Genomic DNA, 15,809 nt, shown 5'->3' on the forward strand with positions numbered 1-15,809 from the left:
TATTTGTTCCTCCACGTTTTCAAAGTCCGTCCGACCAAATAAGCAGAAGAAAGTTTACCAAATTCTTATTTCATTTTGGTAGTGTCCAAATTCATCAGGTTGGCAAAATTGAAGATGCATAGGATTAAATTGGCTTCTGCAAGAAACACGAGGGAAATGCATTTTTTGCCCCTCGAACAACCAATAAATATTCCAAGGGAAAATTGTAATCCGTAGCATGGGTAGAAAAGTGCAAGCAATTTTTTTTTTTTTTTTTTTGTATATTGAAGCTAGTCCTCTTCATCTGCTCTTGTTTTGGTTGGTTGATTAATCTGGGTCAATCGCTTTAAATGGCTAAACAGATTATCTGATCCCAAATATGAAATTCGGACTTAAAACATATTACTCCATCAGAATAAATTCGTCAAATATATTACATACATAGCAGCAAATTCATAATTTTGAGATTAATTTAACAGGGGAGCAGGAGCCCATGCAGCGGAGTATAATGATTCAACTGAGGCAGGATTCAATGCTTCAGCTGCAAATGGAGCAGCAGCAGAAGAGGCAGGACCTGAGGCAGAACCTGAACTTCGGACCTGAGCCATGATACGGCGTGGGCTGTTTTTCAGTGCCTTGCACATTTCTGACAAATTCAGGCCTGTAAAAGCAATCAAAATTCAACAGCATCAGCTCTTTACCCCCCTCATCCAATCCAACATAGATGATTCGTATCAGAAACCAGAACGCTTACCTTCCGCCAGAGCCAAATCGTTGTAAAGATCAACAATGTTGGGGCAGTTCTCTGAACAATCCTGAGAGCAAAGCTCGGATGCGAATCCGGAATCAAGGAGGGTATCTGATGAAATCCCAACAACGTTTCTTTGAAGCCCACATGCCTTGATGCACTCCTCAGTCTCGACGTGTCCATTCATGTTAATGTTCACCGCAACTTCAGATGTCTTGCACTGGTACTTGGTCGTTGCATCGGTTGGTGCATAAGTCTCCAACAAGCATCTCTTCCCCGAGGATGAAATTGAAAATGCGCACATTTCAGCTGGCAATTCTTCGCATATTAATTCTCCTGTATAAAATTGACACAAAAGTCATCATTAGAGAAGAAAGAACAAAATACTTTTGTTTAATCAAGAATATCAGGATGGACAAGGTAAGATCTTTTTAGTTGCATACCAAAGGCTCCTCGTAGCAAAAGTGAAAACACAAGGAAGAGAACCAATGCCATTTCTTTATGGAATGTTGTGCTCTCAGTCTCAGGTTTCAGAGATAGCTAGAAGAAGCTCGAATTTTCTTGTTGCTTCAGACTGTTTACCATACTGGAGCCTGTGGTCTTTATATAGAGCAGAGGAGAAAAGAGTGATGACAGATGTAGAAATGACCGATGCATTAAGTCAAGAAAGATTTGGTGAATTGTTTTCATACTCCGCATCCTTCCTCTGAAAGTTAATTTAATTTTGTTGGGACGAATGATTTGGATTGATTGACCTCTCCGTCCTCTGCTACGCAACAACGCAATCATAAACTATTTAGACTACTTTTTTGGGTACGTAGTGCGTAGTTTTTGTTAGATTTTGGAAGCCTGAGGCATCGTTTGTTTTCACATCGATGGTTTCATGTCATTTTCTTCTCTAGAAGAAGAGAAGAACTACCATTTTGGCAGGGCAACAGAGCCTACTCCTCGTCCAGCTTTGGCTACTTACATAAAATAACAAAAAATTGCTTCTTTTCGACACGTTGTAACAGGTAACTTGGATGCCTTAGCAGTCCAGCCAATGTAACAAGTGGGAGAAAGTCCAAAACCCTCGAAGAGTGAAGACAATGCAGGGCACAGAAGCCCCAAGGAAAGCAAGGATTACGTGTTGGGCCTAATTTATCTTTGTTGGACGTTGCTACAAAGCCACTAGTTTGTCTGTGATTTGAAAATAGATACTTTAATCTTATAGCTAGTTTGGAAGGGCAGATTTGGTGAGAAAAGAAAAGATTACAAAGGAAAGTTGAATCTTTCTCACATTTGGGACTTTGGATAGGAAAGAATTGAAAAGAAACGGAAGGATGTCAGCTCCCTTCCACGTCAGAAAAACTTTCTGCCCAAAATCGGCGGAAAACGTGAGAAAGTGGAGTGAGTTAAATGAATTATACCATATGCCATTTTTACCCTTAAAAGATTAAAATATAACTATATAACCTAATAAAATTCTCATGGTATCTTAAGATTTAAGGGTTTTTATGTAAAATTGAATCTTGTCTTTTCAATTCTCTCCCTTTCAAACAAAGGAAAGTTATTTCATCTCCTTTCTTCTCCAAAACTCCCAAATAACATGAAAAGATATTATAATCTTTTCTTTTCTTTTCTTTTCTTTTCTAACTTAAGGTTTCTGTTCTTTTCTTTTCTTTCCTAAACTCCCAAACTAGCTATTAGTATCCAATGATAAATGCTGTAGAGAATCAGGAGGAGTTATGGTTTTGTGTTGCTTGTGCAATTGTGCCTTGTGAACTATGCGAGCTGGCAGATTGCCGGTCACGTTCGGCCGTAAATTTGTACATTAATCGTATGAACATTCTTGAAAGTTACGGAACGAAAAATACTGACAAATTTACCCTGGTTTTCAAATAATATCTGCTTTCATACCAATCTTAAACTTAATTTTTTTTGTGAGATCATAAATTTATTAAAATTTTGTTACATTACTATTTAAATATGTACATATCTACAGTTATTATGATATTTGTCGCTTTTATTTTGTAGATGACTCGTAAATATGTCATTATCCTTACTCAAATTTTAAAATTTTTAAAAAAAATTGAAGTACAATTCGGAAAGTACAATACATTAAAAGTTTATTACATGCTTTGTACGAATAATTGAAAAGTACGAATACGTTTTAGAATATTTTTGAAATGTACAAAATATGAAAGCTTTTTTGAATGATACGTGTATTATACAGATATAATACGAGTATTTACTAATTAGGATGGCAACAGCATTGTGCAAATGCTCTTTTAATTAATTTAAAGCAGATTATTCGTTCAGTAGTGGAATTAATTAAGGTTTTGAAGATAGACGGCAATGGTACTACAATTTTATTTATTTTTTATTTTTTATAAAAAAAGACTGACTTCACTTTCATAACACGTAAAATAACTAGTTATACATACATAAACTCCATTAACAGCGCTTAAGCACCCGTAGTACAAAGGTTAGAGGCCCTTCGGGAGGTGGAGGAGATGGTTCAGGACAATCATCTTTCTTCTTTTCGATGCCTTCCTCTTTTTCATGCTCACTTTCTAGGGTCATCAGGCTTTGTTCTCTTGAAGATTAACAGGGAATCAGCAACAGACGCTGGCAAATCAGAAGTTTCTACAATTCTCATCGCGTTCAAATTTTTTTTTTTGGCCAAGACCTCAGGATTTGATGTCCCATATTTTCATAGATGCCATTGGTCAGCTACTTGTAATTCTTAGTGATTGGAGCTATTAGTCAGTCAGAAGAAAGATTTCCAGGCAAAAAACCAGCTTTTTCCTTCACATATATATCTTCTTTTTGTTAAAGAAATCAACCATCCCTAGGGGAAGAATAAAAGGGTCGCCTATAGATGCTAGAGCAACTTTTAAGTTTTGGAATTTTTAGTGTGTTTGGATGGGATGGTATTTTCGTCTGCCCCTTGCATTGGTTATGTAACTTTTCAAATTTCGGCACAATCAAATCGCGGTTGTACTTGTCGCAACAAGAATTGTACTATTTGCATAAATCGTCAAGCGAAATTAGCGTGCTTAGAGTAAAACGAGTAAAATACCAGTTGTGTTTGAAAGATCTAAAACTTCAACATTGTTCATAAAATGGAGCAGATAGTTATTACAAGAATAGAATTTGGCTCTTTTGCCTGTATCTTTTTTTTTTTCAGCAAACAAAAAAAAATAAAAAAAGCAGAAGAATAAATAGGACTAAATAAAAAAAAAAAAAAACGTGCGCTCCTATCCACGGTTGATTTTAGATGCTATAGGTGGTTAAAAGCGGTCATAGGAGCTACCCCGAAGTTGTAAATTTAATCAATATTTTCGTAATTAGGGGGACCTCTAGTTAAGAAAATGGGGACGGAAAAAGAAAGTATCCTGATAAAAACAGGTGATTTCTTGACTATTTCATGCAGACTCTTATTTTATTTTTGATAAAAAATTATAATTTCATTCATAAAATTTGTACCACTCATAACAAAAAGGATTAATCTTTCCTACACTGACAGTGTATACACTATCAGCGTTGCATGATTGACAACTATGTAAAATTTGAATTTGAAATTCAACCTTTACACACATGTCATGAATCTAACGATGATAGTGTATACACCGTCAGTGTAGGAAAGATTTACTCTAACAAAAAATGTACTAGATATATCATACACATAACACGTCTGACGATCCAGCATATCCATAGATACACCAGATTTGAGAAATTAGTAAAAATTACATTTTGAAACTCAATATATTCCAAATTGATATTAAAAAAAAAAGGTGCAACAGAAATTAAGAATGCTCTCATTTGGCACCTCCGGTCTCAGTGTGACAAATAAGGAAAAGATTGAATACGATTATACGTCACATGCAACCAAACTAGCTAGCTCCATGTTGGATTGCACATTCATCTTATGGTTCATCAACTTTGAAAGTTTTTAATGGTTTTTCAAACAGTTGCAAGGTTGTGACAAGAGTGTTAACTGGATAGCACAAATATCTCAAATAATATTTCACTTGCATCATAAACGCATTTCCCAACTCACCTTTTTATATTCCCAATTACCTTTTTACCTCACATACATCACATCACAAAAAGTGCTACAGTAATTATTTCAAATAATACTCTATCCAAACAACAATGGCTGGACCGATTTTATGGACACTGCAATTAGTCAAGTTTTATCTAATTAATCATGAATAATTACTGCCACAGGAGGTGAAGCGACATTGAGAAAGTTCGACCACGAACACATGTATACGCACTCCGATCAGGGGCGTTGAATGGGATGGACAAATCAATCGGTGATATGTATCCCTTTTTTTTCTTCTTATCAATTATCCCAAATTACGAAAGGAAACCAAAAGAGAAGGTAAACAAAAAAGCGATTTATCCTCTGGGTGATAAGAGACAGAAAAAGAATGCTAACAAAAGTACTGGAGAGGCGACTCTAGAGTAGCATTATTCAGTACATTACGTTTATTTCCAAACCAAACTGGGAACTGCTACATTGTTTATTAGTACTTATTTATGGATCAAAAGGCCCTCAAGTGAAAAAGATCAGGTGTCTAACTGCATTTCATGATTACCTTTTTTTTTTTTTTTCCCCTAAGGAAGGAAGATTTCATGATACATTGAGATGAGCTGTTGCATAAGCTTGGGTGTTGTTGTTGTTGTTGTTCACCATTGCAGAAGTATCTGCAAACAAATTGAGAGAGAGAGGAGCAGAATCAAGGGATAGGACCGGAAGTAGGAGGTTCAGCAGAGTCTAGGGAGGAAGCAACAGTACTTGAAGGAGCTATTTCGGAGCTTCCAATCTCACTCATTTCTTGCCGTGAACCACTTTCCAATGCCTTCTTGCACACTCCTGGTAGGTACAATCCTAAAGGAAAAGAAAAATCCCAATATCAAAATTTTTTTTCCCACCTTAAAATTAGCTAAAAAAAACTCAGTTTTAATTTAAAAACCATGCAGCAAGCACAGCTCAAAACAGTTTTTATAAACCTTACCGTGTCTGGATTGCTTTTTTTTTTTTTGTAAATATTCGTTTTACACATGTTTCAGTCGCCTTTCTTACCACATATATATCACATCCTAAAACTGTCCTACAGCAAAAAGATGTTTTTTTTTTTCAAAAAGAAAATCGCAATCCAAACAAGTTTCTAACCAAACCCCAGTTTTGTAATTCAGAAAGATAGTTAGAATCAACTTATTTCCAACAAAAGAAAGAAGTCCGTGGATAGTTAGAATCAACTTTAGTGTCCTATGAAATTGGAGACCGAACATTTTCCCACAAAAACTAAAAGGGTTGCTTACCTTCTGCAAGAGCCAAATTGCTGTAGAGATCAACAATGTTTAGGCAATTGTGTTGACACTTGGGTGAGCAAATTTTGTGAGTGTGTCGAGGCTGGAAGAGGTAGTCAGAAGAGATGCCAACAGTTTTCCTACTAACCCCGCATGCGCTAATGCACTCATCCTTCTCAATATGTTCATGAATATTGTCGCTTGCAAGTATTTCAGAACTCCTGCACTGCAATCCAATCTTCCCATCCTTGGCTGCATAGGTCTCTAACGAGCATCGCTTTCCGGTGGATGCCACCGCGAATGAGCACATTTTTATTGGCAGTTCCTCGCATACCAATTCACCTGCGTCATGAATCAAAAGGTGCCATTTTTAGCGGACTGTTCTAAATAAAGGTCTGAAAACGTATGTATAGCTTTTGCGTGCAATTGTTACAAAATCTGTACCTAGAGCTCCTTGTAGGGAAAGAGAAACTGTGAGGAGGATGATCATCAATTCCATGATTTTGTCCTTGAAGCCTTGCGTGATGAAATTTATGAGATTGTCTGCTTGACGATTGGATTGTTAACGGTGCTTATATAGGAGGGAATTCCTGGTAGTCCGCGTGGCGTTAAAGGGCCTATGGGATAATGTGACGCTGTGTTTGAAAACTACTACTAAGTTTTGTGTTCAAAAGCCAAATTAATTGACGATTAATAATGGCCTTAATGCAAGTTGAGAAGTTAATTACAAATGCATACAGTTGATAAGTTTTTTCTGCACTTTATATTCAACTGCTATTAGAGGGATTGCCTAACATCTATGGCTAATTGAGGAAAATTTGTGCTTGGATAGGAGATTATTTGAGATATTATTTGAAATAATTATTGAAGTATTTTTTGTAATATGATATATATGAAATAAAAAGTTAATTAATAAGACAATGAAGTGTAGCCTAGTTAGTAAAACGCTTCACTTGAAATTGGCACATTATGCGTAGGTAAATAGGGAACCACTGTTAGTCCTTTTTTTAAAAAGAAAAAGGGGAACCACTATTGGTCTTTTTTTTAAAGAAAAAAAGTTAGTTAATAAGATAAAAAGTTGATTTAAAAATGTGTTTATAATACAACTAAAATAATTTTTGGACAGGACACCCATTTTGACAAGCTTATTTTTCTTTTTTATCTATTCCAAATTATAGTCCACTTTTGAAAATTTTAGTTAATTTGTAACTTCTCTAAAATACCCTTATTTAATATTTAATGTAAGTTGTTGTTGAATATAAACTAACTTATTTAATGTAAAACTAATTAGTCATATTCGATTTACTATAAGGATATTTTAGAAAGACAGTAAATTAGATTTATTCTTTCAACAACTTTTAACTAATTTTTCTTAAACTATGTGAAAAAAAAAATCAAACTAATCAAAGTAGAACAGAGGGAGTAATAATTTATCATATTTTTATCACTAAGAGATACATATCATGACATGTTTTTATTACCTCTCTCTCTCTCTCTCTCTCTCTGAATGCATATTAGCCCACCTTTTTTCTGATAAATATTATCCCACCTTTTAGGATCTCACAAACATGTTGATGCACCACCATAATTTTATGGGTACGTAAGCTCAAGAAAAAAAGTAGACCAGGGGTTCAATTCTAGTATTACTTGGTAAATTGTAATTGCTACGTTAAAAAGGGGAAAAGGGCATCTCATAGCCCGCAACGGTTTCGGGAATAAAAGCAAAGAAGTGAAGGAAGGGAGGCTCAAGGGGTGCCCATCCTTTAGCCCTTAGGTGAGGTCCCTCCTAGTGGCCACCGGATCATAATTGTTTGGCCGACAGGAAGAAGGAAACTTCCGCGGCAAATCAGCAGAGATTATTATTTTGCGCAAGAGAACTCTCACGTAGAAGCCCCTCCGTCATCTAAAGACAAGTGGAATTCTAACGGGACCATCAATTGCCTAAGCTAGAGATATCAAGTATCAGCTACAATAGTACTCGGGTTTGCACAATCTCCTATCGCTGTAAATCTTGAAAGGAACCAGTTCAGGTGGACAAATGGCCTCTGCAGCACTAGAAAAGGCATCTCAAGGCGCCTGAAAGCACCAGTGCTGCGTAATGGTTCTAGGCTTCTAGCCATCCACCACACCTACCTCCCTTGTCTCGCAAGTCTAAACCTTCCCAATCTCATTTCACCTGAAGTTCCTAACCCGCCCGAATTCTTAATTCTAGCATGTCAAAGTCCCCCACCTCCTCTTCCCCTCCAGTCCTCTCTCAAATCTCAAGCTAAGCAAACTTACCATGAGAGCCAACGCCCTAGATGAACATGGAAATGTAAATCACTGAGTACTTCCAACCTAACACTCCACAAAGCATCATCCCTGGAGGACATCCTAAATGGGCTTCTACTGCCTGTGAATATGGTCAGAACTAAGCCATGTATAATAGGTTATTTCCGCTACAGTAGAGGCAGCTAAAAATAGTTTGGCCATGCTAGACTAGAGCTCTGGTGACCAGGGACCACAGAGCCAGATTAAGTTGCCGTGGCTTTCGGGCAAGGGCGACATTATCACTCTATTTAGGAACATTAACGCTGGTTGAAAAGCTATGTCACGTTACTTTGGGTACATCCCCTAAATTTGAAAGGAAAAGTTGTCTTACTGGAAATCAAAGTCTATGTGCAAATGCATGAGTGAGCGAAGATTTGAGAGCAAAACAAGTTTTTTTTTAAAAAGGCGCTCCTATCGGACAAAAGGGATGTTCAGAAATAGTCAAGACAATGGTGCGGGATGAAATCTTAACAGACAAGCTTTCAACAAGTTCAAGAAATGTAGCAGAAAAAAAAAATAAAGGAACTGATTTTTAGCTTTTCAGTCTAGGATCTAAATGCAAGGACATGGAAAGGAGGACTTTAAAGATCAAATAGGGGCCTGCTCCTAAACATCAGTCCTGCAACTAAAGTCCAGCAGCAACTGCATTGGATTGTCTGTACCTCTGCCCTTCCTTTTTTGGGTTAAAATTTGTACCTCTGCCCCATTTTTTGGGTTTAAGCAGCTTGAACTTGGGGATCAGGAGAACTTTGATTGGTTTTCTTTGAATTTGGAATGTACCTCCAGCAACGCTTGTGAACCCCACTTATCTTTTTTGGTGCATCAGCAGGCACACCTGCATGATGTGCAAATTGACAATAAACAAAAATCAGAATCGTACAGAACTTGAGTCTATGTGAAAGATGATTTGCGCTAATTTAGTAGCATATGAAAAGCAAAAAAGTGGCTCAAACAAACATAAATGGAAACAGCAGATAAGGAATCAATAGTAGCACAGTAAATCACTTTCTCAGGAGGGGGAAATTCAGAATTCAAGGCTCCCTCTTCTTCACAGCACAGAACTAAAAAAGTAAATTATAGATTATTAGCAATTAAATTACTGAAAGAAAATCTCATTTTCTGTCTCTTCTAATTAAAAAAAATTGGTCAATGAAATTGATAAGACAATTAGAGTCAATACAACTCAGAATTGCTTATCTTTTCTGAATAAGCATTTAAAAAGCCATATATGGTAAATCACGTTAGATGAATAGCATTTATGAGGCACTTCTATCTTGTCAGCTAGAGTTATTTCAGATTCCATTCTATCTTGTTAGCTAGAGTTATTTCAGATTCTGTGAATAGTAGCACTAGGAATCCTACATTGAGAACATGTTCAACAAATAATGTGGCCTCCAAGCATCTAAACCTTTCATCACCAAACATGCCAATTTTGAACATCAATGTTAATCTCTAAAGTTAAGAATTTCTCTGGTCCTCCTGCAGCCATTCAAACCAAACTGTTTTTCTGTTTCCTTTCTTCATAAGTTCCCTTAAATTTTTGAATTCACGATTCTGTAGTCTTATTACATTGACCTTTAAGAGCCAATAGAGTTCAGAGATAAAGAACAGATGGTCATGATGTTGCATTGCAGTTACAGAAACCAACTTGTCATATCTTCCAGTTCAAACTCTCAACTTAAATTTATTTATTGTGTGAAACAACCAATTCAAATTGAATAGGCTTGAAACAATTATGTGAACGCATAACACAACAGCAGAAATTCATTCAAAACCAAAAGACAAATCAAGTTCGTTCCCCGGGATCCATCATCTATTTCTACACAAAACAGCTTCCAAATACTAGAAGCAGATGAGAAGATTTATCCAAGTTGTAGCATGCAAAACCAGAGGTTGACCACAAACTACTTACAATTATGACAAATCGTGAAAACAGAAACTAGTTAGTGTTAACACGCGAAAGTTAGAAGATCAATAGATATTAATCAATATTATGAGAATGCAAACAAAAGATTATAAACTATCGAGACGGATGCATAATGTATCAGTAGCAAAATACTTCCAACGTTTTTTCTCTAGCCTAACGCACTTCAGCTCCTCGTAAACCCTTCTAACCCTCATTAGCTCCTAATCCTCCTACATCTCCCCATTGAACCCCTCAACAACCATTACATACCTTGTTCTGATCTTCTATACTTATTATATGCAAATTAATCAGCCTAAAGCGTTATATTCCACCTATATTTAAACGTTTTATGCTCAATCTAACATCACATTTCAGCAGTAAGTAACTATGCAGAGAATGCTATTTGAACGGGGGCCAAAAGAAACAAAAAAAGAACTCACCGTCTTTATAAGCAAGCCCCCAAGCTTTCCCATGTCTACCGTCCTGCAAAAACCCCAGAAGCGCTTAAACCCTAATAACAAAACCTAAAACCGTCCACCCAAAATAAATTGAGAACTAAAAAGTAAAATCATGTTAAAATAAATTCAGAAAATAAAAAAGGTAGCTATGGAAGACTACCAACCTTGTACAGATTAATTTTGGTGATCTGATAGGAGACGGTGGTCCAGTGGGTTTTAGCCATGTGATAGCCGATACCCCAGTTGGGTAAAAACTGAGCCACCTCGAACAAGTTCTTCTCCTTCTTCCGCCTCGGCTTAGTGGGACTGGCACCAGCCACCGCCGGCGAAGCCGAGTCTGAGGTGTTCGTGCTCAGGTTTCTGAGAAAGTTGATGGAGACTCTAAAGAAGCTGGATGTCCGGTCGACTGAAGCTAGTCTGCTCGTAAGAGCGCTCGCCATTTCCGGAGTCTGTAGTATCAAAATCTGCCAATCTCTCCCTCTTGGGGCCTCCTCAAATGGTCGACGTTTTCAGTCAGAAAATCAATACCCCTAGCTGCCAATGTTGCACGCGCCGCTCTATTTTTTGTCCTTGCCCTGAGACTGGCGTAGCATTTTGGTATTTGCATTTTTCGTTTTAATTTGATTCCTTTCTTCTTTCTCGTTTCCCCTTTAATTTTTTTTTTTTAAGATTTATCTTCTTTTTTCTTTTCTTTGTTTTTCTTTATTGTATGGGTTGATGTTGTGCCCATGCGGGCAAACTATTCATTATTTTTTTTTCTTTTTTTCCTTTTTACTACATATATGTGTCTATATATATTATACATATATATATATTTTTTCCTTAATTTTTTTTAAAATTTTAGTATTTATAAATGGCGAATTCAAAACGAAATATCTTTTGATTAACTAACATGCATGATTTTCTTAACAATTGATTCAAGTCGTAACAATAAGGGATAATTTCAAAAACCTCCCCTGATGTTTTTGACAGCTTTACTGTCCTCTCTTGAACTTTTAAAAATATCATTAACCTCCCCTAAAACTAATGTTTTTGTATCAAATTAGTCCAATTAAAAAAATCAACAATAAAAAAAATGATTTCAAGAGTGAGAAAAATATTGCATACCAAAAGTACCCCTTATCTTATTACTAGTTGGCTGACTTAGATTCAAAAGGAAATATTAGTTAAAAATAAAAAAATAAAGATCAAACTCTAGTATGAGTATAATAGAATTTAGTAAAAATGACTATTTTTCACATAATTGCATAAAATAGCAAAATCAAAGTATTGGAGAGGAAAAAATTTGTTAATTTGGAATCAAGACAAAGTATGGCCTTTTCAAGAAAAAACATCACAATAGATGGCTAATGATAAAAAAATATAAAATACGCTAAAATATGTTATGTTTTTTGAATTATTTTTTAACTTACGGGATCCATTATTTCACATGATTAACAAAAAATTTCCATCATTTGCAATTAAAAAACCACTCTCAAGCAATGCCTGGATTAATAAAATTTGTATGATTTTAATTGAAAAGCAAATAAATCAAAGTAGAAAAAAATTTTCTGACCATCTTGTTTGGATTACGTATTAAAAGAAAAGAAAAGAAACACCAAATATTTTGGAAAAGAAAGGAGAAAATAGATTATGTGCAATTACATTTTATCCATAACTTAATAAAATCTAATTGTAAACATATTTTAATACTTTACCCTCTTTTTCTTGTATTTTCATATTCATCTTCTTATTCTTATGAAAATTTATGAAATAATAACATTTTAATAGGAATTTTAATCATTTTTTATGAGAAAGAAATTACAAGAACTACTAAAATGAAGAAAAAGAATTTTAAATTGTTAACAATTATCGTTATAAAATTTAGTATTCAAGATTTTCAATTTTTTTATATTCCAAATCATGGTTAATTTAGTGCAAGTGACTCAATTGTTTCTCTCCATATAAATACGTAATATTTCCTAAATTGTAAGGATAGTAAAATCATTTGGCCATCCATGCGATAAGCATTGAGTCCCAAATGACTTATAAGGGAAGGTAAATGATATTTTCAAAACTTCAAGAGAGGATAGTAAAATTGTCAAAAATCTCCCTTGAAGTTTCTGAAATTGTCCCTAACAATAAAAGATTCACGGGTCTCTCTTGCACAGGGGATTGTTTAAAACTTAAAAGTCACAATTAATTGCATATTTCATGTAATTTCCCTATCAACGAATTCAGGCCACGTGAGCTGAATCACACTGCCTCACATTTAATAACCAGTGAAGAGCACATCGGAGAAGCCAAAAAAATCGGAAAACATCAGTGTGGATGTTGTCTGGTCCGGTCCAATTTTTGACTTTGGTGTCAATCAGAAAAAAAATCACTTTGTATAGCAAAAAATAATCGGAAAACATCAGCGTAGATGTGGTAGTCTGTTCCGGTCCAATTTTTTACTTTGGTGTCAATCGGAAAAAAAATCACTTTGTATAGCAGGATATATACACATATATACATGAAATCAACAAAAAAAAAAAAGGAAAGAAATCAACAAATTTGCGGGTGAGTTTTTTTCCCTCGGTTAGTAATAGTCGCAATATCAACAGAGAAGTATGGAGGGAGGTAGGGAAGGGCATTAACAGGATTATGCGATGGTAAAGAAAATTAATTAGATTCATGAAACAATGAACAAGTTTCGTCCCCCTCGAAATGTATTTTTATGCCCACCACCATATCATCATCCTACGATTAATCTGGAAAACTGGTAGTTGAGGTTACAACCAGAGTGTTAAAGCAATGACTACTACTTCTCCTACAACTACAAAACAAGTTTCCCAAATTCCATCAACTTCAGTCCCGATATGCTTCCTCTTCATCCTCGTATTCTCCCTCCTCATCAGCTGTTGCATCTTGATACTGTTGATACTCGGAAACCAAATCATTCATATTACTTTCAGCCTCAGTGAACTCCATCTCGTCCATTCCCTCCCCGGTATACCAATGCAAGAAAGCCTTCCTCCTAAACATGGCTGTGAACTGCTCACTCACGCGGCGGAACATTTCTTGAATGGATGTTGAATTCCCAATAAATGTCGAGGCCATCTTAAGACCAGTAGGTGGGATATCACAAACTGTTGATTTGACATTGTTGGGAATCCATTCAACAAAGTAGGATGAGTTTTTATTCTGCACATGTAACATCTGCTCATCAACTTCCTTGGTGCTCATCTTTCCACGGAACATAGCTGATGCCGTCAAATAACGGCCATGTCGAGGGTCAGCAGCACACATCATGTTCTTAGCATCCCACATTTGTTGAGTTAGTTCAGGAACGGTAAGTGCCCGGTATTGTTGAGACCCTCGAGATGTAAGAGGAGCAAATCCCACCATGAAGAAATGAAGGCGAGGGAATGGAATGAGATTGACAGCAAGTTTCCGGAGGTCAGAGTTGAGCTGACCTGGAAACCTGAGGCAACATGTAACTCCAGACATAGTTGCAGATATCAGGTGATTAAGATCACCAACTGTTTCAAAAGAAATAAACCAAAATCAGTCAAAACAGCTTTTCGAATGCAAGACGCTCGTAAAAAAAAAAAAAAACAAAAATTTTCATCAGAGCACAGAAAGCTAGTTTCCGCTCAAATGTATTAGTTTTGTCCGAGGGAACAGACAAGAAGATACTTTTTTACAAGCAGCAAACCATATCACAATAAGCTAAACAAACTTCATAATTGTTGATGATTTGCAGAGGTGATGGACAAGCAGCAAACATACACAAGTATCAATCACAGGCACCAAACACAGTAGCATGTATCCAGCAGAAGAAGCATCTCATTCTGTTATTCTACCATCACTATTTTAAAATCTACTTCACTTTTCAAACCAATCTCTTCATTGAGAATTGTCTTATACTTTGAACAGAAATAAAGAAGATCCAAAAAATTCACAAACAGAAAAGATAGGGGATGCCTGCCTGCATAATGAGATGGCAGATAAATACAGCTAAAACATAGAAAAGAAAAAGATGGCCGGCCTTGCAATCTGAGAAGGCTATTCGCAAGGTCAGAAAACTTACAGCTAGGAGTTGTAAGCTTGAGGGTTCGGAAGCAAATATCATACAAGGCCTCATTATCCAGCACCATGCATTCATCTGCATTCTCCACAAGCTGATGAACAGACAAGGTGGCATTGTATGGCTCCACAACTGTGTCTGAGACTTTTGGGGAGGGGAAAACAGAAAATGTCAGCATCATTCTATCTGGGTACTCCTCTCTAATCTTTGAAATCAACAGGGTCCCCATTCCGGATCCAGTCCCTCCACCCAACGAATGGCATACCTGAAACCCTGCATTTCATCAAAACAAAAACAACACTATAAGCCCAAAAGGAAAAAAACCCAAAAAATTCCATTCTGCCAAAAAATAACGGTTAATCAATCAATATATTAAAGGAGTTCTCAGAAGATTTAGAACAAAGACCTTGCAAGCAATCACAATTTTCGGCTTCCTTGCGAACAACATCTAGAACGGAGTCAATCAACTCCGCACCCTCGGTATAATGCCCTTTAGCCCAATTGTTTCCAGCCCCTGATTGCCCGAAAACAAAGTTATCAGGGCGAAAGATCTGGCCATGAGGGCCAGACCTGACGCTGTCCATGGTCCCTGGCTCAAGATCCATGAGCACGGCACGAGGGACAAACCGACCACAACTAGCCTCGTTGTAGTAAACGTTCACCCTCTCAAGTTGAAGGTCCGAATCACCCTGGTACCTTCCTGTGGCATCGATGCCATGCTCTGCACAGACCACCTCCCAAAACTTGGCCCCAATTTGGTTGCCACATTGGCCACCTTGGATATGAAGAATTTCACGCATTTTCGGTAATGTATTTTGCAGGGGTTTTTTTTAAGACGAGGGGAAGTTCGGGAGAGAGAAAAGGAGGATCTGGAACTCTTGTGGGTTCCCCGGGGGAAGGGGGAGGTGGGGTTTGAGGGAAAAGAGGGGAGTTACAGAGAAACAGAAAAAGTTGGGAGGAACGGTGGTAAAGTGAGAGGTAGAAAATTATAAATAGAGCTGCGCGCTGGGGATGTGTGTGTTTGTGTGTGAAAAGAAGGCTTCCAAAGCAACG

The 15,809-nt window shown here is 36.7% G+C and overlaps 4 protein-coding genes across 4 annotated transcripts; all 4 read right to left on the bottom strand.

Moving 5' to 3' along the window:
• Positions 1-359: 359 nt before the first annotated feature.
• LOC113689758 (uncharacterized) lies at positions 360-1,329 on the bottom strand. Its single transcript, XM_027207530.2, has 3 exons — positions 1,171-1,329; positions 734-1,063; positions 360-640 (listed from the first exon to the last, which is right to left on the bottom strand). The coding sequence occupies exons 1-3, from the start codon at positions 1,220-1,222 to the stop codon at positions 447-449; spliced, it is 576 nt and encodes a 191-aa protein (XP_027063331.1). The 5' UTR covers positions 1,223-1,329; the 3' UTR covers positions 360-446.
• Positions 1,330-5,100: 3,771 nt separating this feature from the next.
• On the bottom strand, positions 5,101-6,907 carry LOC113689766 (uncharacterized). The gene is made up of 4 exons (XM_027207539.2): positions 6,476-6,907; positions 6,044-6,373; positions 5,517-5,609; positions 5,101-5,425 (listed from the first exon to the last, which is right to left on the bottom strand). The coding sequence occupies exons 1-4, from the start codon at positions 6,528-6,530 to the stop codon at positions 5,352-5,354; spliced, it is 552 nt and encodes a 183-aa protein (XP_027063340.1). The 5' UTR covers positions 6,531-6,907; the 3' UTR covers positions 5,101-5,351.
• Positions 6,908-8,779: 1,872 nt separating this feature from the next.
• On the bottom strand, positions 8,780-11,292 carry LOC113710423 (uncharacterized). Its single transcript, XM_027233433.2, has 3 exons — positions 10,870-11,292; positions 10,688-10,730; positions 8,780-9,176 (listed from the first exon to the last, which is right to left on the bottom strand). Exons 1-3 carry the CDS (start codon positions 11,143-11,145, stop codon positions 9,058-9,060), a joined length of 438 nt encoding a protein of 145 aa, XP_027089234.2. The 5' UTR covers positions 11,146-11,292; the 3' UTR covers positions 8,780-9,057.
• A 2,036-nt stretch (positions 11,293-13,328) lies between these two features.
• On the bottom strand, positions 13,329-15,706 carry LOC113710418 (tubulin beta-2 chain). Its single transcript, XM_027233419.2, has 3 exons — positions 15,163-15,706; positions 14,760-15,029; positions 13,329-14,208 (listed from the first exon to the last, which is right to left on the bottom strand). Exons 1-3 carry the CDS (start codon positions 15,554-15,556, stop codon positions 13,535-13,537), a joined length of 1,338 nt encoding a protein of 445 aa, XP_027089220.1. The 5' UTR covers positions 15,557-15,706; the 3' UTR covers positions 13,329-13,534.
• Positions 15,707-15,809: the final 103 nt, after the last annotated feature.

Source organism: Coffea arabica, chromosome 1e (assembly GCF_036785885.1).
Source record: "Coffea arabica cultivar ET-39 chromosome 1e, Coffea Arabica ET-39 HiFi, whole genome shotgun sequence".
NCBI lineage: Eukaryota > Viridiplantae > Streptophyta > Magnoliopsida > Gentianales > Rubiaceae > Coffea > Coffea arabica.

Bases quoted from the DNA above. Each gene is read 5' to 3' on its own strand.
- LOC113689766 (XM_027207539.2), bottom strand. From the start codon at position 6,530: ATGGAATTGATGATCATCCTCCTCACAGTTTCTCTTTCCCTACAAGGA. The intron at 6,374-6,475 runs GTACAGATTTTG...TTCATGACGCAG, and splicing joins TTCCCTACAAGGAGCTCTAG to GTGAATTGGTATGCGAGGAA. The intron at 5,426-5,516 runs GTACTGTTGCTT...ATTTGTTTGCAG, and splicing joins CTCCGAAATAGCTCCTTCAA to ATACTTCTGCAATGGTGAAC.
- LOC113710423 (XM_027233433.2), bottom strand. From the start codon at position 11,145: ATGGCGAGCGCTCTTACGAGCAGACTAGCTTCAGTCGACCGGACATCC. The intron at 10,731-10,869 runs GTTGGTAGTCTT...GGGTTTTTGCAG, and splicing joins CCAAAATTAATCTGTACAAG to GACGGTAGACATGGGAAAGC. The intron at 9,177-10,687 runs GTGAGTTCTTTT...CACATCATGCAG, and splicing joins GGGGCTTGCTTATAAAGACG to GTGTGCCTGCTGATGCACCA.
- LOC113689758 (XM_027207530.2), bottom strand. From the start codon at position 1,222: ATGGCATTGGTTCTCTTCCTTGTGTTTTCACTTTTGCTACGAGGAGCC. The intron at 1,064-1,170 runs GTATGCAACTAA...AATTTTATACAG, and splicing joins TTTGCTACGAGGAGCCTTTG to GAGAATTAATATGCGAAGAA. The intron at 641-733 runs GTAAGCGTTCTG...TTGCTTTTACAG, and splicing joins CGATTTGGCTCTGGCGGAAG to GCCTGAATTTGTCAGAAATG.
- LOC113710418 (XM_027233419.2), bottom strand. From the start codon at position 15,556: ATGCGTGAAATTCTTCATATCCAAGGTGGCCAATGTGGCAACCAAATT. The intron at 15,030-15,162 runs GTCTTTGTTCTA...GATGAAATGCAG, and splicing joins AAATTGTGATTGCTTGCAAG to GGTTTCAGGTATGCCATTCG. The intron at 14,209-14,759 runs GTAAGTTTTCTG...CTTTTGAAACAG, and splicing joins CAAGCTTACAACTCCTAGCT to TTGGTGATCTTAATCACCTG.